This window comes from Rhinatrema bivittatum, chromosome 4, assembly GCF_901001135.1.
Source record: "Rhinatrema bivittatum chromosome 4, aRhiBiv1.1, whole genome shotgun sequence".
In the NCBI taxonomy this organism is placed as follows: domain Eukaryota; kingdom Metazoa; phylum Chordata; class Amphibia; order Gymnophiona; family Rhinatrematidae; genus Rhinatrema; species Rhinatrema bivittatum.
In genome coordinates, this window is record NC_042618.1 from 357566748 (window position 1) to 357590362 (window position 23615).

Consider the following 23615-nt stretch of genomic DNA (forward strand, 5'->3'; position numbering starts at 1 on the left):
GCACGGTGATGAGAGCAGGTTGGCAGGCGCACACCTTTCGCGCATATTGCAAAGCGCAGACTCTAGCTGAGTTAACAGGCGAGATGGAGTGTAAGAGAGCCCATGCGTCAGCAGAGCCGGCACGTCCAGAATCAGGCATAAGCCTCTGCTCTGCATGCAACCTCAGAGCCACACAGAGCGAGGATGCAGACTCCCTATGTGCCCAATGTGAAGAGGCCCTGGGAGTCCCGGGCCAGGGCCAGTCGCAGCCCAGCGTACTTGCCGGTTCCTCAGGGAACACCCCGGACCTAGCAGGCAGCGGTGAGCAGCCAGGGAACCCAAGAGGCCTGGTGCCCCTGAGGCCAGATCCTGCTTCGCTCTCCTGGGTGGAATTGTTCAAGGGGATTCATGCCTTTGTCACAATGCAGTCTGCTCCCCGACCGGGTCCATACGTACCGGATGACCCGGCCCCTGGACCCTCAAGGCCTAGGCACGGCCACTCGCCACCCGGAAGCCCCACTTATGGGGATTCATATTGCCCGGAGGAAGACGCCGAGCCCCCCGAGGAGGGAGAACTTCCCTCGGGGATTGAACTGTATCGGACCATGAGGCGCTTCTTTCTGAAAGAGGATCTCCCAGGCCTGATCTCTCAATGCCTGTCGGAACTGGCTCTCCCTGGCCATGACGACCCAGGGGAACCTAGAATGAACCCCCTGTTAGAGGGCCTTCGCCAAACGTCTCACCATTTTCCCCTCCTACAAGCAGCACAGCAGCTAATCGATCTGGAATGGAATGCGCCGGAGGCCTCATTCAAAGGAGGTCAGGCCTTGGCTGGCATGTACCCCTTAGCCCCGGCAACTAAGGAAATGCTGGCGTGCCCTCAGGTAGACGCCATAGTTAGCGCAATTGTGAAGCGCATCACCATTCCGGTGGAAGGGGGGACTGCCCTCAAGGATACACATGACAGGCGCATGGACGCCATTCTGAAGCAAGCCTTTGAGGTGGCAGCCATGTCCCTACGAATTGTGACCTGCTGCACCGTGGTGACGCGTTCCTGTTTATCACAGGCTAGGAACAACACCCCGGGAGAAGAGATGGAATCAGCTCTCTCGTTCCTCACTGACGCAGCCTCCGACCTAGTCCGTACAGCAGCCCAAGGGAGTGTCATCCTCGGTGGCAGCCAGGAGACAGCTCTGGCTACGTAACTGGTCAGCCGACTCCTCTTCCAAGACACGTCTCACGAGAATGCCCTTTGAGGGATCCCTCCTGTTCGGCAGCGACCTCGAGAAGCTGGCCAATAAATGGGGTGCCTCTCCATTACCCCGTCTACCAGAAGACAGGCCAAGGAGGAGGCAGCGCCCTTTTCCTAGACCATCCAGAGGTAGAACCTCTCAGCGCTTCAACCCTTACAGGACTCGCTACCAAGCACCTCGTTCGCAGGCCAGGAACCAGTCCTTTCAGACTAAGCACAAGAGGGGAACCGGCTCGGGTTTGGGTCCCGGCCGTACCCCACAATGACAATCAGCCGACCCATCCGGGGGTAGCAGCCATAGGGGGCAGGCTAACCCTCTTCTACCGCAGGTGGGTCGAGATTACCTCGGACTAGTGGGTCCTCGCCATCATCCGAGAAGGGTACTACCTGGACTTTCTTCAGCTCACGCCGGACAAGTTTGTGGAATCTCCTTGTTCACCCCTCAAGAGGACGGCACTAGAAGTTACCTTGCGGAGGCTCCTATCCCTAAAAGCCATACTCCAGGTGCCTGTAGGGGAGATAAATTCTGGGCATTATTCCATTTATTTCATAGTACCCAAGAAGGAGGGCACTTTCAGGCCCGTCCTGGACCTCAAGTCAGTCAACCGACATCTACGGGTGCCCAGCTTTTGCATGGAAACTCTGCGATCTGTCAAAAATTCAGTACAGCCAGGGGAGTTTCTCACATCCCTAGATCTGTTGGAAGCCTACTTGCATATCCCAATCCATCGGGATCACCAGCGCTACTTACGCTTCAAAGTCCTGAACCAACACTTCCAGTTCCGAGCTTTACCCTTCGGGTTAGCCACCGCGCAGCGGACCTTTACCAAGGTCATAGTAGTAGTGGCGGCATCCCTCAGGAAGGAAGGAATCCTCGTCCATCCCTACCTGGACGATTGGCTGATCAGGGCAAAGTCACTGGAGGAGAGCCACCAGGCGACCAACAGAGTTATAGCTCTTCTGGAAAGCCTAGGATGGGTAGTAAACTTGAACAAGAGTTCCCTACAGCCTTCTCAGTCGCTGGAATACCTAGGAGTCCGATTCGACACCCAGGCAGACAAGGTCAGCCTGATCTCCAAGAGAAGATCAAAGCTCCGGAATCGTCTGCAGGCCCTGCTGAGCGCCACCCGGCCCACAGCTTGGGATTACCTACAGGTCCTCGGCCTTATGGCATCCACCCTGGAGGTGATACCATGGGCGCGGGCTCATATGAGACCATTACAACGCGCCCTCCTATCTCGGTGGAGCCCACGATCACAGAACTACACCATACACCTACCTCTACCAGCCAGGGTGCGGAATCAGCTACGGTGGTGGTTGCAGCCTAGCCACATGAGCCGGGGGTCCAGAATGTCCTCCCCAACCTGGACCCTGCTCACGACAGATGCCAGCCTGAACGGCTGGGGAGCACTTTGCGAAGAACTCACCGCCCAAGGGTGGTGGAACAGAGAAGAGTCGGGGTGGAACATCAACCGACTAGAGGCAAAGGCAGTCAGGCTAGCGTGCCTGCGATTTGCCCACAGACTTCGAAACAAAGCGGTCAGAGGGATGTCAGACAACGCCACCACGGTGGCATACATCAACCGACAGGGCGGAACCAGAAGCCAACAGGTATCCCTAGAAATAGCCCCCCTGATGACTTGGGCGGAAGCACATCTCCAGGACATCTCCGCCATCCACATCGCCGGGAAGGACAACACCACGGCAGACTTCCTCAGCAGAGAAAGCCTAAGTCCGGGGGAATGGCAGCTGTCACCCACAGCTTTCCAGATGATTGTGGATCGGTGGGGGACTCCGGGCATGGACCTACTAGCGGACAGGTCCAACGCTCAGGTGCCCAGATACTTCAGCCGCAGGCAGGATCCTCTATCCCAGGGGATCGATGCCCTAGTACAGCCATGGCCCCAGGGGATCCTGCTATATGCCGTTCCGCCATGGCCCCTACTGGGCGCCATTATACACAAGATTCAGCGGCACAGAGGCCTAGTTCTTCTAGTGACCCCGGACTGGCCAAGAAGACCCTGGTACGCAGACTTGAGAAGACTACTGGCGGGGAATCCCTTATCCCTGCCTCCACACAGGGACCTGCTGCGGCAAGGTCCCATCCTCCACGAGGATCCAGCTCAATTCTCTCTTATGGTCTGGCCATTGAGAGGGCTAGACTGAAGAAACGAGGATACTCGGGGCCGGTAATAGATACACTCCTCCGAGCACGCAAGTTCTCCACATCACTAACATATATAAGGATCTGGAGAGTATTTGAAGCCTGGTGCGAAACTCACGGCACCAATCCACATGCCGCTAAGATCCCTATCATTTTGGATTTCCTGCAAGATGGACTTCAGAAGGGTCTGTCCCTCAATTCCATCAAGGTTCAAGTGGCAGCGCTATCCTGCTACGGTCCCCGGAGTGACGGCAACAGTATCGCCACACACCCAGACGTTTCACGTTTCCTGAAAGGAGTCAAACACATTCGTCCGCCACTGAAGTGGCCAGTACCCCTGTGGAACCTCAACCTAGTTTTGGAATTTCTAGCGGGACCCGTCTTCCGACCACTTCGAGGCCTGTCCCTCCGTTTGTTAACCTTGAAGATGGTGTTCCTGCTGGCTGTATGCTCAGCACGCCGCATCTCAGAGCTACAAGCCCTGTCCTGCCGTGATCCGTTTCTCAGAATCACTCCAGAGGCTATCCATCTTCGTACGGTTCCTTCCTTCTTACCCAAAGTAGTCTCACACTTCCACCTCAACCAAACCATATCCTTGCCTACCACAGAAAGTTTGAAGAAGTCTGAAGAAGGTCGAATACTACGCCATCTCGACATCGGCAGGCTACTGTCCAGATACCTGGAAATGTCAGAAGCAGTACAAAAGACGGACCACCTGTTCGTCCTTCACAGCGGGAAGAAGCAAGGGGAAGCGGCCTCACGGGCAACTATCGCCCACTGGATCAAAGAAGTTATCAAGGCGGCCTACGTAGACGCGGGAAAACCACCACCTCTACGGGTCAAGGCTCACTCTACCAGAGCGTAAGCGGCTTCTTGGGCAGAAACTAGGATGCTGTCGCCTGCAGAGATATGTAAAGCGGCGACGTGGTCCTCCCTCCATACCTTCTCCAGATTCTACCGTCTGGATGTCCAGGCCAGGGAGGACACAGCATTCGCGAGGGCAATCCTGAATGGACCTCGGGCAGCCTCCCGCCCAGTCCGGGAGTAGCTTTTGTACATCCCACTTGTTTTGAGTCCATCTGCTACACGCTAGGAAATGTAGAGATTACTTACCTGATAATCTCCTTTTCCTTAGTGTATGCAGATGGACTCAGCATCCTGCCCGGCTGCCAGCATACATGGGGATTCACGACTCACGGTAAGCCATGTTTTCTTATGATAGGGCATCCACCCTGCCGGGTGTCGACGCCTTCCGGTTGAGAATCCTGGTGGTCTCCAGCTACTATCAATCGGTCAGGTTAATCATGTTCATTTAATCGATCGGTCAGTCACACATATATCCATAAAGCTTTTGCAAGGAAGATTACTGAGTAGCTGCACTTCCTGCGGGGGTATATGTACCCCGTGCTGACGTCAGATCAGTCTCCAACTGCTAGCACGAGCACACTATACCCATTTGTTCTGAGTCCATCTGCATACACTAAGGAAAACGAGATTATCAGGTAAGTAATCTCTACATTACTGTTAGAAGAGCTCCAATAAATATAGATTTATTAAAGGAAAACTGGATACCACTCCTCTCAGAAGAGGTTGGAAGTTTAGTGGATCACTGGAAAACATCTTTACGTATTTCTTTGGATAAGTGTACTCCAATTCAGACTAGAGTAGTTAAGAAGCATAGATCTGCTCTTTGGTTTTCGCCTGTTTTGAGGAGCTTGAAGCAGGAGGAGCGTAGAGCCGAGTGAAGGTGGCGGAAGAATAAGTCGGAAGAGACTTTAAATAGATATCTTGTGAAGTTAAGCAACTATGGGGAAAGTATAGATCAAGCTTAATCGTAAATGGTACTCAGATCAGATCTCTGCTGCAGCTTCATGTCCAGAAGAACTGTTTGACATTTGTACAGACAGTATCCAAGGCTCCAATCAAAATCCTATAGTTCATACAAAAGAATCATGTGAGATTTACTGTATTTTCTCAAAAAATAATTGACCATAGTTAAGTCATTGGAGGATTTGTCTCATACAGTTCCAGAAAACTCATGAGATGGTTCAGTTTCTTGGAGAAAACTTATCCCGGTGAGTCAGTTAGAAGTGTCTGCTATAATACGTAAACAAAAGGGTAATTCTGTAACCTAATTTCCCTGTACGTACCCAGATCAGTCCAGACTCCTGGGTTTTGCCTCCCTTCCAGCAGATGGAAACAGAGAAAGTTTTACTGACACACTTGCCTAACCTGGTGTGCCACCTGCAGTCCGTCAGTATTTCTCTTGACTCCAGCAGATAGAAGGTGGTGCAAATCATGCAGTCTGAGAGAGGAAAACTAAAAGTTAGGCAGTTTTAGGGTTAGGTTGACTGGTTAGCTCTCCCTGAAGGACAGGTCCTGGTGGAGCCATCTTTCACGTGGAGGAGCGGACGAGCATGAGGGGTTTGGAAACCCCTGCCTCTTCCCAGATCCTTAACCTACTGAGGGGTAAGATAACTGTTGGGGCCACTTCCCTCTCCTCCCTCCTACAGGTGGACAGCCAGAGCCTGCAGCCGCTAAAGGGAAGTTGTTGAAAAAATAAAGAAAGGGCCTCTCAGATTGTATTTTTTTGTCATGCTGGTTGGGTGCTTCGGCTGGGCTTAGCAGCGCATTGCTTCAGGGATGTCTGGTGTGCTGGAGGCTGGTTTTTACAGCAGTTCTGCAGGCAGGCTGGTGCAGCAGAAAATCGTGCGGTGAACAGTGCTCAACAGGTGGGAACACACGCTTATGACTTTCTCTCAACGGCATTTGCTCCTGCTGCATCTCTGGAGGAGAAGGCAGCTCTGGGAATGCAAAGAAAATCTCAGATAGGCAGTGATCCCCTGTGGGAACGGCTTTGCGGGGGGGGGGGGGGGGAGGGTGCTGAGCATCCCGACAATGCCTTCCCAATTTCGACTGGAATGGCGTTCATTTTGTCTGCTTTTGATGCTGCAACTGACAGGGCTTTCAAGGACGCTACCCTGCCCCACTGCTATCGCTGGCAGAGGTCTACAGAGCCCCAGGGGTCGGGGGATCCTCTGCTGGGGGAGATGGAGGAAGACCTCCTGGAGCAGGATCCAGATTAACAGGGGGATTTTTCCCTGCATTTTGTTCTCCGTATGCACAAGGAATTTTTGGCTAGAAGGGTGGCTGGACACACAACGCACAATTAAACTCTGGAATTTGTTGCCAGAGGATGTGGTTAGTGCAGTTTGTTGCCAGAGGATGTGGTTAGTGCAGTTAGTATAGCTGTGTTTAAAAAAGGAGCAGGGGTCCCCCTTCAGTCTTCTTTTTTCCGCGCAGCAGTAGCCTCACGGTAAAGGAGCTCTGCAGAGATTCCTGACGGAATTACTAAAAGTTAATTTGCCCCACAGGGGTCCCTCCTTTAACTTTTTTCAGACCGCGGTACTCTGGTAAGTTTTTACCCGTTTTCTGTTGATTACAGTCAAGTTTGGCCCTTGTGGCCTACTGGCCGTCAACCATACCGCGGCTCGATTTTTTTTCCCATGGCGTTTGGGGTTCCATCGGTGCCCGGACTGTAATTGCACCATGTCCATGACAGACCCCCATAAAGTCTGTGTTATGTGTCTAGGACGCAAGCAAGATGTCTTGACTTGCACCAAATGAGCCCTAATGACACCAAAAGGTCGCAAGGCCAGAATGGAGAAGATGGAACTTCTCTTCCGTGCTCAAACCCCGACCTCATCCATTGCATCGATGTTGTCAGAACCAGCACCGTCAACTTCGCGCCATCGTCGACCACCGGCCGGCATTGGCATCTCGGCCATCAACACCATCTAGTTTCTCTCAGGACCGAGGGGATCGTAGATACAAACATCGCCATTGATTGACACTGTAAGTCTCGGACCATCGAGGGAGTGAAATCATTGACCTCGCCATCGCCCGTGCCGCCGTCTAAGAAACCCCGTCCAGAAAAGGCACCGACCTTTTCAGCGATCGGGTCACAGAGGCAACCCTCACCTGACAGGGGTTCGGGAGCTGCGACGCCGCCTTTAACAGTGGTCCCTCCGGCTATGCCTCTGCCTCCTTCTGTTCCGGAACCGGGGCTGCTTGCTCCAGGTCTCCGAGAAGAACTGGACCGGATGGTTCAGGAGGCCATTGACAAGGCGATGCAACAACTCCAGGTTCCTCAGACACCGGTACCGATTGCAGAACTGTCCACCGACCCAATTCCGGCAGCGTTGGCTCCGCTGCTCTCCAGGATGGAAGCGCTCATTGCTGCTTTTCCACCGATGGACCCCGGGTCTCTGATGGCTCCGGTGCCCTCCCCGCTTACATTGTCATCGGGAGGAGAAACACCGTTCCACATCCCTCCATCGGGAGTTCTGCCTCAGCCATTGATGCCGATACGTCCCTCACCGCCGATCCAACCATCGATGCCGATACGTCCGGCACCACCGAGCCATCCATCGCTACCCTCTATGCCTGCGCTGGTGCCTTCGATGCCTTCATTGATGCCTCCGATAATTCCTCAGATTCTTTCGGAGCCTAGACCAGGACCTTCAGGTATCCCACCATCTGATCCCTATGATACCTGGACTGATTCCTCATCAGACACCGATGATTTGCCTTCACCACCTTCACCCACTGAAAGTAGAAAACGTTCTCCTCCAGAGGACCTTTCCTTTATAAATTTTGTGAAGGAAATGTCTGAATTATTTCCTTTCCAATTGCAGACTGAACAGGATGACAGACATCAGATGATGGAGTTGCTCCAATTCTTGGATGCTCCCAAGGAAATAACCTCCATCCCTATCCACCAGGTTCTTCTGGATCTCCTCAAGAAGAACTGGGAACATCCTGGCTCCAGTGCGTAAAAAAGCTGACACTACCTATTTGGTACAGGCAGCTTTCAGAAAACTCAATTGGATCACCAATCTGTAGTTGTTGAATCTGCACAAAAAAGAGCAAGATATCAAAGCCTCACACTTCTTTTCCCCCTGGCAAGGAACAGAAGTTTCTAGATGCCATTGGCTGCCGCGTATTCCAAGGCTCAATGCTCATTTCCCGGATTGCTGCTTATCAGCTCTATATGACCCAATATAATAGGGTCATTTTTAAGCAGATTCAAGATATGACGGATACCCTGCCTCACCAATTCCAAGATCAGCTTCAAACACTAGTAAACAAGGGTTTTGAGACGGGCAAACATGAGATCAGATCATCCTATGATATCTTTGATACTGCTACCTGAGTATCTGCAGCAGCTATTTCGGCAAGGAGATGGGCCTGGCTCAAGTCTTCCGACCTTCGCCCTGAGGTACAAGACAGGTTATCTGACCTACCCTGTGTAGGAGATAACCTATTTGGGGAACAGATTCAACAGACAGTAGCGGAACTTAAGGACCATCCTGAGACTCTCAGACAGCTCTCTCTGATACCTTCTGACTACTCTTCAAAACAGCCCTTCCGAAAGGACTCTAAGAAGTCCTTCTTCCGGCCGAAGAAGTCCTATCTGCCACCAACCAGATCCCGTGCCACGAGACCTTTTCAAAAAGCCCAGTCTCGTCAGACACCGAAACAAAAGCCGCAAGCAGCTCCTCAACCAGGTCCTGCTTCAGGTTTTTGAATTCCACCTAGAGAGCAGCAGCCAGCCACTATTGCCTCACATACCAGTGGGAGGCCGACTGTGCCATTTCAACAACATATGGCACTCAATCACCTCAGACCAATGGGTACTGGCGATAATTGCCTAGGCTTACCATCTGAACTTTCTCTCCGTGCCACCGGACTTCCCACCTCTGCCGACATGGAGAACATCTGATCACTCCATCCTTCTGGAACAGGAGGTCTCCCTCCAGTCCAGGGCAATAGAACCTGTACCCTACTCTCAGCACAGCCTAGGGTTCTATTCCCGGTACTTTCTAATCCCCAAAAAATCGGGAGGCGTTCATCCTATTCTGGACCTACGGGCCCTCAACAAGTACCTCCAGTGAGAGAAATTCAAGATGGTAACTTTAGGCTCGCTCCTTCCTCTCTTACAAAGAGGAGACTGGCTCTGCTCTCTAGACCTCCAGGACGCATACACTCATATTGCAATAATTCCATCTCATCGCAAATACCTGAGGTTTCTAGTAGGCCCCAAGCACTATCAATACCGAGTGCTTCCATTCGGCCTAGCCTCTGTGCCACGAGTCTTCACGAAATGCCTCGTAGTGGTTGCAGCCTTCCTAAGAACTCAGGGTGTTCACATCTACCCCTATCTAGACGATTGGTTAATCAGGGCTCCCACTCAACAAGCTGCTCAGTCGTCCCTCAATCTAAACTTATACACTCTAATTTCATTAGGATTTCTGGTCAACTATGACAAATCCTACTTAGTCTCATCTCAAACCTTATCGTTCATTGGGGCAGACTTGGACACCTTACAGGCAAAGGCATTTCTGCCTCAACACCGAGCTCTCACTCTCATGTCTCTTGCACACCAGCTGCAGTCCCAGAACTCCGCAACTACACGCCACTTCCTCATCCCTCGTTTGGCCATGAGAGTCACAATGGACTCAAAGCGTTCAGCCCCTGTCGACCACTGTCCACGTAACCGACTCACTCCGTCAGTCTCTTGCCTGGTGGAAAAATCAGAACAATCTCCTCCAAGGCTTGCCCTTCCAGGCTCCAGACCCTCAAATACCTCTCACCTCCGATGCTTCCAACCTCGGATGGGGAGCCCATGTGGCCAATCTGCAGACACAAGGATCTTGGTCTCCAGAGGAAGCCAAACACCAAATAAATTTCTGGAGCTTTGAGCAATCAGATATGCTCTCAGGGCATTTCAGGATCGCCTATCAGATCAAGTCATCCTGATCCAGACTGACAACCAGGTGGCCATGTGGTACATCAACAAACAAGGGGGCACGGGCTCCTTCCTTCTGTGTCAGGAAGCTGCGCAGATATGGGCGGAAGCTCTCTCCCATTCGATGTACCTCAGGGCCACCTGGTTGCCGGGAGTGGACAATGTGTTAGCAGACAAGCTGAGTCGCATCTTTCAACCTCATGAGTGGTCTCTCAACCCCTCAGTAGCGAACTCCATCTTCCAACAATGGGGATATCCTCAGATAGACCTCTTTGCGTCTGCTCACAATCACAAAGTAGTCAACTTTTGCGCTCTCATTCGCAGCAAACACTCTCAGCCCAGAGACGCATTCTCCCTCTCGTGGGCAACCGGTCTACTTTATGCATTCCCTCCATTTCCTCTTCTCTCGAAGACTCTCGTGAAGTTATGTCAGGACAAGGGTACCATGATCCTGATTGCACCTCACTGGCCACGCCAAGTGTGGTTTCCAATACTGCAGGATCTCTCCATTTGCAGGCACATTCCCCGGGGAAAGGACCCGCTTCTGATCACTCAAAACGATGGGTGCCTCCGCCACCCCAATCTTCAAGCCTTGTCCCTGATGGCATGGATTTTGAAAGGTTAATCCTTCAGCCACTTAACCTTTCTGAACCAGTTTCCCCTGTCCTGATTGCTTCGCGGAAGCCTTCCACGAGAAGATCTTACTCTTACAAATGGAACAGGTTTAAGCATGGTGCTCTTCTCAGTCCCTTGACCCCCTTTACCTGTCCAATCACGAAGTTTTTGGACTATCTCTGGCACTTATCAGAGTCAGGTCTAAAGACTTCTTCCATCAGAATGCATGTCAGTGCGGTAGCCTTCCTATCTCAGTACAATCCCTTGTAACACGTTTTCTGAAAGGCTTGCTTCACCTCAAGCCTCCACTGTGTCCTCCGGCCCCTTCTTGGGACCTTAATCTAGTTTTGGGTCAGCTCATGAAATCACCATTTGAGCCTCTTCACTCCTGTGACCTTCGGTATCTCACATGGAAAGTGATTTTCCTTTTGGCAATCACTTCAGCTCGCAGAGTTATGAATTACAGGCCCTAGTCACCTATCCGTCTTACACTAAGCTTCTGCAGGACCGGGCAGTACTCCGCACTCACCCTAAATTCCTACCTAAGGTAGTTTGGAGTTTCACCTCAATCAATCCATCATACTACCTGCCTTTTTTCCCAGGCCCCATTCCAATCCAGGAGAGCAGGCTCTGCATACCCTTGACTGCAAACGGGCTCTAGCCTTCTATCTGGACTGTACAGCTGCCCACAGGAAGAGCACTCAATTGTTTGTCTCTTTCCATCCTAACAAATTAGGGCAACCTGTGGGTAAGCAGACTCTCTCCTCCTGGTTGGCGGACTGCATATCCTTTTGCTATCAGCAAGCGGGCATTCCATTTCAAGATCGTGTTAAAGCACACTCTGTGAGGGCCATGGCGACTTCAGTAGTACACCTACGATCGGTGCCGCTTCCTGACATTTGCAGGGCTGCCAGCTGGAGTTCTCTCCACACCTTTGCAGCCCACTATTGCTTGGACAAAGCCGGAAGACAAGATTCCATCTTCGGCCAGTCTGTCCTTCGTAACCTGTTTACAACGTGACGTACCAACACCCTTCCGCCTGCCCGGTGGGGTTCAGGATGCCCTCTACCAAATTTCACCCCAGTTGTTGTGCCTGTATCACATCTTTGGGTACATTTGGTGCATACTCGGACATCCTCAGCTCGGTACTAACCCATATGTGAGGACTACCATCCTACTTGTCCTGTTAGAAAGCAAATGTTGATTACCTGTAACAGGTGTTCTTACAGGACAGCAGGATGTTAGTCCTTACGAAACCCGCCCGTCATCCCACGGTGTTGGATTCGTAATGTTTTATTATTTTATTTTTCGGCACTGCCTGTAGCTTTTAAATAAGACTGAAGGGGGACCCCTGCTGGCTGCAGGGTTAGTGCCATGCTGGGCATGCCCAGTAGGGTCCAGTCAAAGTTCTGGAAACTTTGACAAAAGTGTTCCGTGATTGGGCTCCATCCTGTGATGTCACCCATATGAGAACATCTGTTACAAGTAAGCAACATTTGCTTTTTCTTTTTTCTACACCACTCTTTTTTCTTACTCCCTCGGATTCTGCTCCCCAGACATCCTTCACATGGGTACACCTCTGTTCCAATTGGTGTACCACTTGGGAGTGGGGATACCCGATTAACGGTAAACCCCTTCTGAGTCAGCTTACCATGGATAATCCACTGATCAAGCTGCCTCTGTTTTCACTAGTCACGGAATGGGACATGTAATTCGTGTTTACAAGACTCGTACGTTCTCCGTTCTAGCCTTTCCGTTCCTCTCACTTAACAGTCTGCCATGGGGAACTCTTTCCCTCATAGATATCACTTCTACCAACAGGGTCAGTGAGTTACACGCCTTGTTACATTCTCACCCGACCCTGCGTTCCTACGTGACCGAGTGGTTTTACATTTTCAACTTCATATCCTTGTTAAGGTAGAAGTTGCATCTCACCTTACTCAGAATATACTCGGCCCACTTTCCCAACACCTCTCTCTCACCAAAGTGAGAGGGTTTTTTCCACTCCTTGGACTGTAATAGTGCACTTGCATTCTATCTAGACCGCACTACACTCCATAGGAATTCCACCTAACTCTTTCCTTCTGTGGCAAGAGCCAAGCTGCGAGTTCCAGTGGGCAAACAGATATATTCCTCCTAATTGACGGTCTGTATCTCTTTTTCCTACCAACAAGCAGGCATTTCACTACAAGACTGTGTGTAATCACACTCTGTTGCGTCCGTCCCAGCCTCCGTAGCTTACCTTCGGCTGCTGCTGCTTGTACATATTTATCAGGCTGCGACCTGGAGCTCTATCCATACCTTCTCAGCCATTATTGCTTAGATACATCTAGCCGGCATGCTCCATGTCCGTCTACTCCTATTCTTTTCGGTTTAACTACCCAACACCCTTCCACCAACCCGTTAAGGGTTTCAGGATGCCCTCCGTTCCAAATTCCACTCCCGTCATTGCGCCTTTTGCGCGTCTTGGGTACATTTGTTGTACTCTCGGGCATCCTCAGCTCGGTACTCACCCATATGTGAGGACTACTATCCTGCTTGTCCTGTAAGAAAGCAAGTGTTGCTTACCTGTAACAGGTATTCTCACAGGACAGCAGGATGTTAGTCCTCACGAAATCCACCTGCCACCCCGCGGAGTTGGGTCTGTATACGTTTTTACTTTTATTTTAGTTTCACTTGCGCTTTTTGCTATAAGACGAGACTGAGAGAGACACCTGTGGTCACAGGGATAATTGCAGACTGAGCATGCTCAGTGCACTCAGTGTGCCAGTGTCAGTCAAAGCTTTATAGAAACTTTGACAGAAAAGTTTTCCGTACAGGGCTCCATCCTGTGATGTCACCCATATGTGAGGACTAACATCCTGCTGTCCTGTGAGAAAACCTGTTACAGGTAAGCAACATTTGTTCCCTGTACGTACCAAGATCAGCCCAGACAGTGGGTTATATTCCCCCTTCCAGCAGATGGAGTCAGAGAGAACTTTGAAGGATGCTTCCTTATAAGGCGTAGTGCACCCTCTACTAATCCTCGGTATTCTCTTGACTCCAGCAGATGACAGTGGTGGCTTTCGTTCCCCACTGAGATGACTAGAAAGCTATTTTATGAATTTTCTCTATTTTCCTTAGCTTTCCTTTCTTTTGGATGGATCAAGTCTGATTAAAAAAAAAAAAATCTTTTGAATTTTGACTTTCTGAATGAATTATTTGGAGAGCTCTCCTGTTACCTCTGCTCCTGTTTTAGTGGGAGCATTCTAAGCTTGCAGGCAGTACTATTTGCAGCTCTCCCCACCCCCTCCCATCTCTGTTGTCGGGGCAAGTTTCTTTTATTTCCTTTTTGACAGGGTATTTCCTCTCTTCCTTTCTTCGGGGTGCAAGTCGGTGTTGCCGACCTCTCCCCCTGTGGCTGCTATCTGACCCGCTGCCCCTGAGACACCGTTTTCCTCGGGGCAGCCGGCACAGAGAGGCGTTATTCCTCTGTGCCTCTATCTGTGGGTCGCTGAGGGATAGAGAGAGAGCAGGACTGAAGCGGAGGCTATTACCCGCTTCTTACAGCCACGAACCTGGTGAGCGTGAGGAAGAACAGGCTGAAGCAGAGGTTTTTCCCGCTTCCCGCAGCTTTAAGCCCTGCCTGTCTCTCGCGTTGAAATCAGCTGGTTCCCTCGCGGCTCCGTCGGGGATCCCCATGCCTGTTTCGTCCAGGTGCTGCGCTTGTGGAGAGCCCGGGTCGAGACTCTCCCGCGAGGGGATTTACAGAGCTTGCCTCCCTGGTGGGGAGGGACCCTCTCAGCTGCCGGGCCTCTCTGGTTCTCGTCTTCTGGCATGCCTCGACGGACAGGGGCCGGCCCTGATCCCGCTGACCGCGGGAACGGTGGCCATTTTGGCTCCAGACTCTGCTTCCCCTGCGCTAACAGGAGAAGAGCAGGACGCGCCTATTTCATCTTAGCCACCGGTTTTGACACCCGTTCCACCTCTGGAGCCTTTTCCTCTTTCAGGGGATCTTCCCACTCTTCCTCCATTGGGGCCACTTCCGTTTTCCACGGATTTTGTTCTCCTGCTTCACAATGCTTACCTGGCCAGGATGGGCCAGCACCAGGAATTTCTGGCGGGACCTCCTCCTCCTAAGGTACCCAGAATGGCTGATTCCACTGAGGTCTTGGGGAGTACCCAGACCGTGGGGAGTGCCCACGGGTCAGCGGTCCCGGGAACAGGAGTGCCTCTGACCACCTCAAGCGCTCTGAGGGTCCGTTTGGTGCACCCCTCTGTGGGGGGTCTGTTCCTCAACAGGGCCCGGATCCGGATGAATCTTCAACTACGGCTCAATTGGAAGGGGATGATCCTAGAGTCCTGTGGATCTTCCAGAGGGATGAGCTGGACCCCCTCATTCCACATATCCTACAGGAATTGGACATTGAGGCCCCTCAGGACCCGCCTGAGCCTAATCCACCAGCGAAGAAAGGGGACCCCCTTCTGGCTGATCTACGTCCGCCGTGTAGGTACTTTCCTTCCCATCCCACTTTCCTTCAACTGTTATTCAGGGAATGGGATTCTACAGAGACCTCCCTCAAGGTCGGCAGAGCCATGGATAAGCTATATCCTCTCCCAGATGATTTCCTGGAGCTCCTTAAGGTTCCCAAAGTAGATTCTGCGGTCTCAGTGGTGACGAAAAGAACTACCATTCCAGTAACGGGTGGTGCAGCCTTGCGAGATCTTCAGGATCGAAAGCTGGAAGTTTATCTTAAGAGAGTATTCGAGGTGTCCGTCCTGAGGGTCTGGGCGGCCATTTGTAGTTCCTTCGCTCAGCGTGCAGGAACTCCGCTGGCTTCAACAGCTGCTCAGCTCCCAGGAGTTGCCTCTTGAGGAAGCACTTCATGCAGACCACTTAGAGGCCGTCATAGCATATGGAGCAGACGCTTTATATGACATTCTGAGAGTCTTGGCCAGATCTATGGTTTCTGCAGTCTTGGCTAAACGCCTCCTCTGGCTCTGCAACTGGTCGGCGGATTCTTTTTCCAAGTCGCAGCTGGGATCTCTACCCTTCACAGGCAAGCTACTATTTGGGGAGGATCTGGACCAGATTATCAAGTCCCTCGGAGAGAATAAGGTACAGAAACTGCCAGAGGATCTCCCTAGTTCTTCTAGGTCGTTCAATTCCACTAGAAGCCGATTCAGGAATCAACATCATTTCCGCCAGGCAAGGACTGCAGCCCCTCGTCAGCCGTCCTCTCTATCCCAATCCTGGACTCAGTCCTTTCGTGCCCGAAGACAGCCCCGCTCTGGTCCGGCCCAGGGACGTCCTCCAAGTCTTCACAATGAAGCTATGCCGGCCCACTCCCTGATCCCCAGGATAGGGGTTTGTCTCTCCCTTTTCTACGAGGAGTGGGTCAACATTACATCAGATCAGTGGGTCCTGTATATTCTAAGACAGGGCTACGCGTTAGAATTTGCTCGGCCGCTAAGAGACAGGTTCCTCTTCTCTCCATGTGGCCCAGTCCAGAAACAACTCATAGTGTGGCAGACACTCAACAGGCCTCTGGCTCTCGGAGCGATTCGTCTGGTGTCCCCTCCCCCCCCCCCCCCCCCCCCCCCCGGAAGTAGGCCGGGGACATTATTCGGTATACTTTGTAGTCCCCAAGAAGGAAGGTTCCTTCCGCCCGATCTTGGATCTCAAGATGGTCAACAGGGCCCTCAAGATTCCCCACTTTCGGATGGAAACCTTGCGCTCCGTGATAGCGGCGGTGCACTCCGGAGAATTTTAGCCTCCCTGGATCTGACGGAAACTTATCTACACATTCCCATCTTCCAGGCGCATCAGCGTTTTCTGCGATTCAAGATTCTGGGACAACATTTCCAGTTCCAGGCTCTACCCTTTGGTCTTGCGACCGCTCCTCGAACCTTCACGAAGGTGATGATAGTAGTAGCCGCCGCTCTCCGGAGGGAGGGAGTCTTGGTGCACCCATACCTGGACGACCGGTTCATTCGGGCGAAGTCCTCAGCCCAGTGCCACCGGGCAGTCGACAAGGTGGTGACGCTTCTTCACTCCCTCGGTTGGGTGGTCAACTTCGCCAAGAGCAGCCTTTCTCCATCTCAGTCTCTGGACTTCCTGGGGGCGCATTTTGACACAGCACTGGGCAAGGTGTCTCTGCCCCCGGACATGGCTCATACACTCATAGTTCAGATACAACGATTCATCGGTCTCTCGCTTCCAGTGGCATGGGATTACCTCCAGGTCCTGGGATCCATGGCTTCCACCATCAATCTGGTCCCCTGGGTGTTTGCGCATATGCGTCCCTTACAGCGCGCCTTGCTCTCCCCGCTGGAAGCCGGTGTCTCGGGACTTCCAAGCCATCCTCTCTCCCGCAGGGAGCCAAAGACAGTCTCTTGTGGTGGTTCAAACTCACTCATCTTCTCCAGGGTGTTCCTTTGGACATCCCGAAATGGGTAATCGTCATGACGGACGCCAGTCTCTCTGGCTGGGGAGCGGTGTGTCAGATGAGTTCTGCGCAAGGGAAGTGGACGCTGCCCCAAGCAACTTGGCCGATCAATCGCGTGGAGACCAGAGCAGTGCGTCTGGCATTGAAACGCTTCCTACCTCTCGTCCATCGTCGCGCAGTCCAAATACTCTCAGACAATGCGACCACTGTGGCTTACATCAATCGCCAAGGGGGCACGAGGAGCCGGCATGTCTCTCGGGAGACAGACAGGTTGATGGCGTGGGCGGAGACTCACCTCTCCCGCTTAGTGGCTTCCCACATTGCAGGCGTAGACAACGTTCAAGCCAACTTTCTCAGTCGTCAACATCTAGATCCCGGAGAGTGGGAACTCTGAGGAGGCGGTGAATCTCCTGTTCCACAGATTGGGGACCCCCTACCTGGACCTAATGGCAACCTCCCGGAATGCCAAGGCAGCTCGGTTCTTCAGTCGCAGAAGAGAGTACGGCACAGAGGGAGTGGATGCCTTAGTCCTCCCCTGGCCCCGTCACGTTCTTCTCTACATGTTTCCCCCTTGGCCTCTGGTGGGCAAGGTGCTCCGGAGAATAGAGTCCCACCAGGGCCCGGTAATTCTGGTGCCGCCAGAATGGCCCCGTCACCCGTGGTTTGCAGACTTGATCAACCTCGCAGTGGACGGACCTTTTCGTTTGGGTCACCTTCCACGCTTGCTGCGTCAGGGTCCGGTATCTTTCGCCCAGGCCGATTGCTTCTGTCTTGCGGCCTGGCTTTTGAGAGGCACTGGCTGAGACGGTGTGGATACCCAGAGGCCATTATCTCGACTCTCCTCAAGGCTAGAAAGATATCTACCTCCATCTCCTATGTCAGGGTATGGAAGGTTTTTGAGAACTTGTGTGCCTCCATACCTGTGTCGCCACGGACCGCCTCGGTGGCTCAGATTCTATCTTTTCTTCAACATCGACTGGACAAGGGTCTGGCCTACAACTCGTTGAGAGTGCAAGTCTTTGCCCTAGGCTCTCTACTTCATCAACGAGAGGGAACTTCCCTTTCCTCTCACCCGGATATCATCCGATTCCTCAGGGGGGTGAAGCACATGAAACCTCCGGTCCACGCTCTTTATCCCTCGTGGAGTCTCAATCTCGTTCTCCGAACCTTGGTCGGGCCACCCTTTGAACCATGCGTTTTGCGACCCTCAAGGACATCACTCTCAAGACGGTTTTCCTGGTAGCTATCTAATCTGCCTGCAGAATCTCGGAGCTTCAAGCACTCTCTTGCCGAGAGCCCTACCTTCGTTTTACGGATTCGGGAGTTTCCTTGCGCACTGAGCCTGCTTTTCTGCCCAAGGTGGTTTCCGAGTTCCACTTGAATCAGACGGTAGAGCTTCCGTCCTTCTCAGCGGACGCATCGGCGGATTTACGCAAGCTAGATGTTAAGCGTATCCTCATTCTCTATCTGGAAGTCACTAATGATTTTCGCTTGTCGGACTATCTTTTCGTTCTCTGGCATGGTCCGAAGAAGGGGGCCAAGGCGTCAAAAACTACCATTGCTCGCAGGCTGAAAGAGGCGATCTCGTTGGCCTACATTGGGGCGGGTCGACAACCTCCAGTGGGTGTCGAGGCCATTCTCTTCGAGCTCAAGCTGCTTCCTGGGCGGAGATGCAATCGCTCTCGTTCCAGGAGATTTGTCAAGCTGCAACTTGGAAATCGTTACATACTTTTGCTCGTCATTATCGTCTACACAAACAGTCACCTACTTTTGGTTCCTTTGGCTCTAGGGTCATTTGAGCAGGGCTTTTTGGGGCCCACCCTACGTAGGGAAGCTTTGGTACATCCCACTGTCTGGACTGATCCTGGTACATACAGGAAAAGAAAATTATTCCTTACCTGCTAATTTTCGTTCCTGTAGTACCAAGGATCAGTCCAGATGCCCTCCCTGACTGTTTATTGGGTTTGGGAATGCCTCTCTGCTCAAATTGTTTTTCAGCATCTTTTTCCCTTTGGCTGGTTAATGGTTCATTCTGCAAGTTTGTTGTTTGACACTGTTTTGTGCCCATTGCACACTGTTATTTGTTACTTAATTCTATTGTTCTTGATCCATCCTGGTTTTCCTCTTTGCTTTGATATACTCCATACTGAGGATTAGTAGAGGGTGCACTACCTTATAAGGAAGCATCTTTCAAAGTTCTCTGACTCCATCTGCTGGAAGGGGGAGATAACCTCCTGTCTGGACTGATCCTTGGTACTACAGGAACGAAAATTAGCAGGTAAGGAATAATTTTCTTCTTTATTCAATGTTTATTTAATTCCTTTTTGTTTACTACTCTCCAACAGGCCGATACAGTACAGGCCTGTTGGACGCGCGTTTTTGACACGCTAGCTTTACCCCTTATTCAGTAAGGGGTAATGGTGTGTCGAAAACGCGCGTCCAACCCCCCTGAATCTAATAGCGCCCGCAACATGCAAATGCATGTTGATGGCCCTATTAGTTATTCCCGTGAGATTCAGTAAGTAAAATGTGCAGCCAAGCCGCACATTTTACTTTCAGAAATTAGCGTCTACCCAAAGGTAGGCGTTAATTTCTCTCGGCACCAGGAAAATGTACAGAAAAGCAGTAAAAACTGCTTTTCTGTACACCCTCCGACTTAACAGCATGGCAATATTAAGTCTGAGGTCCCAAAAGTTAAAAATAATTAAAAAAAAAAAAAAAAAAAAAAAAAAAAATTTAAATCGGCTCACGGGTTGAAAACCGGCCACTCAGTTTTGCTGGCGTCCGGTTTCCGAACCCGTGGCTGTCAATGGGTTTGAGAACCGACGCCAGCAAAATTGAGCGTCGGCTGTCAAACTCGCTGACAGCCGCCGCTCCTGTCAAAAAAGAGGCGCTAGGGATGCGCTAGTGTCCCTAGCGCCTCTTTTTACCGCGGGCCCTAATTTGAATAATTTTATTTACTGAATCATGCGCACAGGAAGGTGGCCTGAGTGGGCACTTGCCCGCTCTCCCGCGATTTTTACTGTATTGGCCTGTAAGCTGGAAGACTCTTTTAACTTGTATGCAGATGATATTCAGTTTTTCTTCCCAAGTAGTAATTCAGTGGAGACAGCTCAGAGGAAGTTATTAGACTGTTTAAATCAGATTAATAGTTGGTTAATTAGGAATAAACTGAAACTGAATATAAAAAAAGAGGTGTTAATGCTATCTAGACTAGGGAAAGTTTATTCTTTCCCTACTATTCAATTTGATGGGACTCCTATCCTCATTAGAGATCAGGTTAGAAATTTAGGTGTTTTTATAGATTCAGCATTATCCCTTCGCCTGCATTTTAAGGTATTGGTTCAGTCATGCTATTATAAACTGCATCTTCTGCATAATCATTGTGGCGACACAATGATTAATTCTATCATCTCTAGATTACTGCAATGTTTTTTGTTTTTTTGGGTTTGCCAAATTCCCCACTGAAATTTTTGCAGTTGATCTTGAACTCCGCTGCTCGCTTGATTTCAGGTGTGAAGATAAATTAACATATTCAACCTGTTTTAGCTTCTCTCCATTGGCTCTCTATAAAATGGTGAATGTTCAGTTTTATTTTTGATGTGTAAAGCACAGCAGAATCTGGTACTTGCATGTATTTCTGAAGCTGTCCCGGTATATCAACCTAGCCATACCCTTCAATCAGCAAGTAGTTCCTACTATAAAAGTGGCTCAATTAATGGAATCCAGAAATCTGCTATTTAAGGTGGCAGGTTCCTCTTTATGAAATAACTTACCATTTGGATATTAGAGAAGAACAATATTTAATTCATTTTAGAAAAAAGTTGAAAGCACATTTTTTATATTTTAGCTTTTGGAGATTAATATTTGAATGTCTTTTTTTTTTTTTTTTTAAGTTCCGTTTGTGTTATGTTTAAATTATGGCGGCTGTTTAGTTTTGTATTGATGTGTTTGTTAATTTAAAAACTGTGTATGTAGCTATGTAATCCACCAAGAGTTTTAGATTGGAATATAAATGCTTTTAAATAAATAAATTAAATAAATTAATTAAAGCCATTATACCATACTTTAGATGAACAGAAAATACAAATATTTTTTGATAAACTGTCCATTACCAACAAAAACAAATGTTGAAGGCTGTTGTCAGTGTTTAATAAAAAATATAAAAACCCAGCAACTGTCAATTGTGCAGTTCTCTGCAGAGAACACCTTCAAGGCAGTGGTGGCCCAGTCTCCTTCAATATTTGCAGTTGTGCTCAGTACATGCATAGACTTTTTCAAAACAAGTGTGTCCTGATTCCTGATGTTGTCTCATTACATGTATGGACTTTTGTCCTGCTTTCTTAGACAGTTCATTTATGAACTGTCTGTAAAAATTAGTCTGCTGACAAACCTACTGCATTTGCTCCATTTTGAGAGAAAAAATTGTTTTAAAACTCCCTCTCCTGGACTGACCTAGTGGCTCAGTGGCAAGTACTGGTAAGTAGAGCCTGGATTTGATTCTAAGGTCAGCAGGACTCTGCTGTCTGAATTGGCCAATTATAGGGATGCTGTGCAGGCAGTGCTCATAGTCCCTGGAGGTGGGTCTCCGTCATTGGTTAACAGCAACACCTATTCTCCAGAATTAGGGTCCATGCTAGCCAGTTACCAGATGAAGTTGTGGTTTCTGTCCCTTGGCCGAGGACCATCACTGCAATGCCTGGGCTAAGTTGGGTGGGTGATATAAATAACATTAGGGGCACGGATCCCAACCCTTGTTGTCATTGAGCTGGAAAACCAATGGAGCAGGAGAAAACTTCATTCTCTCCCAACTTCTCTTTGCTATTGATTAATTGTGACCTTTTTGACCTGGTTTACCATAGAGCTCTTCAGCTTCTGCACTAAAGAAAGTTGCCTTTCGGAGCCTGCCAGATGTGAAGTTCCTGACTCTGCAGAGCAATGCAGGGGAGAAGGATGAATGGGAGTCCATCAGTGAGGAGGAAGATATGACCTCACAGGAGGAGCCTGCAGCATGGCGCTTGCCTAAGACAACTCACTGCACAGCACAGTCTGATAATGCAGCCAGGTGCATGTCATATCTATCACAAAATCGCAATAATTTAGAGAGACTCCTGCCACTCCATTATCATTATAAAAACCTTTCTGATCAGAATACTGAACTCTGAGAAGTGTTAAATCGTCTTCATTTCAAATGCATCTGAGATGAACAGAAATGCAGTCTGTCCTCTGCATAGTTCACCTTCAAATGCCCTTGTCACTCAGCTGGAAATGTGTTGCAGACTTGTTTTGAGGGAAACTTAATGAGGACAGAAGTCTAGTTCAGAATTTGTTTGATAGAGTCTTCATAGCATTAATATAAGTATTAATAAAGTCTTAAAACAGTTTCTAAGGCTATAGTCTGCATTTGGAGGAAGGAGTTAAAGCACTTCCTTGTATCTCTAGTCCTATCCTCTGTCACCATAGCTTGGTTTAAACCTTTTTTAGTCTTTTTTTGGCAAGTAATGGGGGTGCACTGTATTTCTGAATCCTGCTATTTACTGTATATTCCTTTCCTTCCTAGCTCTAGGGAATGGGAAGAGGACATTACAGCCTTGTTCACAGATGAACCACTTTCCTGCAGAAGAGCAAAATATCTATTATCTGAGCAAGAGCTGCAGGAGAAGTCAGAAAAGCTGTCTCAGAGATTACAAGAACTTGATTTAGTAAGTCCTTTGATTACTGTTTGTTATTATATTCCCAAAACTGATCCAATAGAATCATAACATCCTATGGGCAAGTAGTGGCAGCAATATTGCAACCTAACATAATATGTAGCCAAAATCTATCCTAGGAAGTGGCCTTGGGGTTATGTTGGAGAAACCATGGGACATGAAAATAAGATTGGGTGACTAAAAAATTGGATCAAAGGAGGGCATGTGCAACTACAAAATACTTGGTCATAAAGCAGTCAATAATAATCCAAAACAACTTTCAATAAAAATGTATTTGAAATAATTCAACAATCTTCCCATAATAAGAAAATAACCTTCCCTCAGAATTCAACCTTCTCCCAGGGCAAGCAGGATGATAGTCCTCACAGATGGGTGACATCATCAGATGGAGCCAGTCACGGAATACTTTTGTACACTGAGCATGCCCAGCATACCACCAACCCATAGCCACACGGGATCCTGCTTCAATATCCTTTTTTCCACAGTGCTGTTTCCTCGTGGTTGGTGGAGCTCTCCTTTAATTTTTCCCTCCCGGAAGAATTTTGATGTTTTTCTTTGATTTATTTCCCCGCCTTGGGGTCCCCCATCACAAATTGATTCCTCTGGCGTTCGGTAGGTATTTTTTCGCATTGTTGTGGCCTGTTCCTGAGCGTCT

General features: G+C 49.9%; 1 protein-coding gene across 7 annotated transcripts in view; it reads left to right on the plus strand.

The window, feature by feature from the left end:
- CEP95 (centrosomal protein 95) overlaps positions 1 to 23615 on the plus strand; it is a 159294-nt gene that overhangs the window by 92233 nt on the left and 43446 nt on the right. For all 7 annotated transcript variants that reach the window (XM_029600760.1, XM_029600759.1, XM_029600761.1 and 4 more), the window contains 2 exons: positions 22112 to 22314; positions 22810 to 22951. In XM_029600760.1, the coding sequence (XP_029456620.1) occupies positions 22112 to 22314; positions 22810 to 22951 (345 nt within the window). The remainder of the gene's footprint in view (positions 1 to 22111; positions 22315 to 22809; positions 22952 to 23615) is intronic.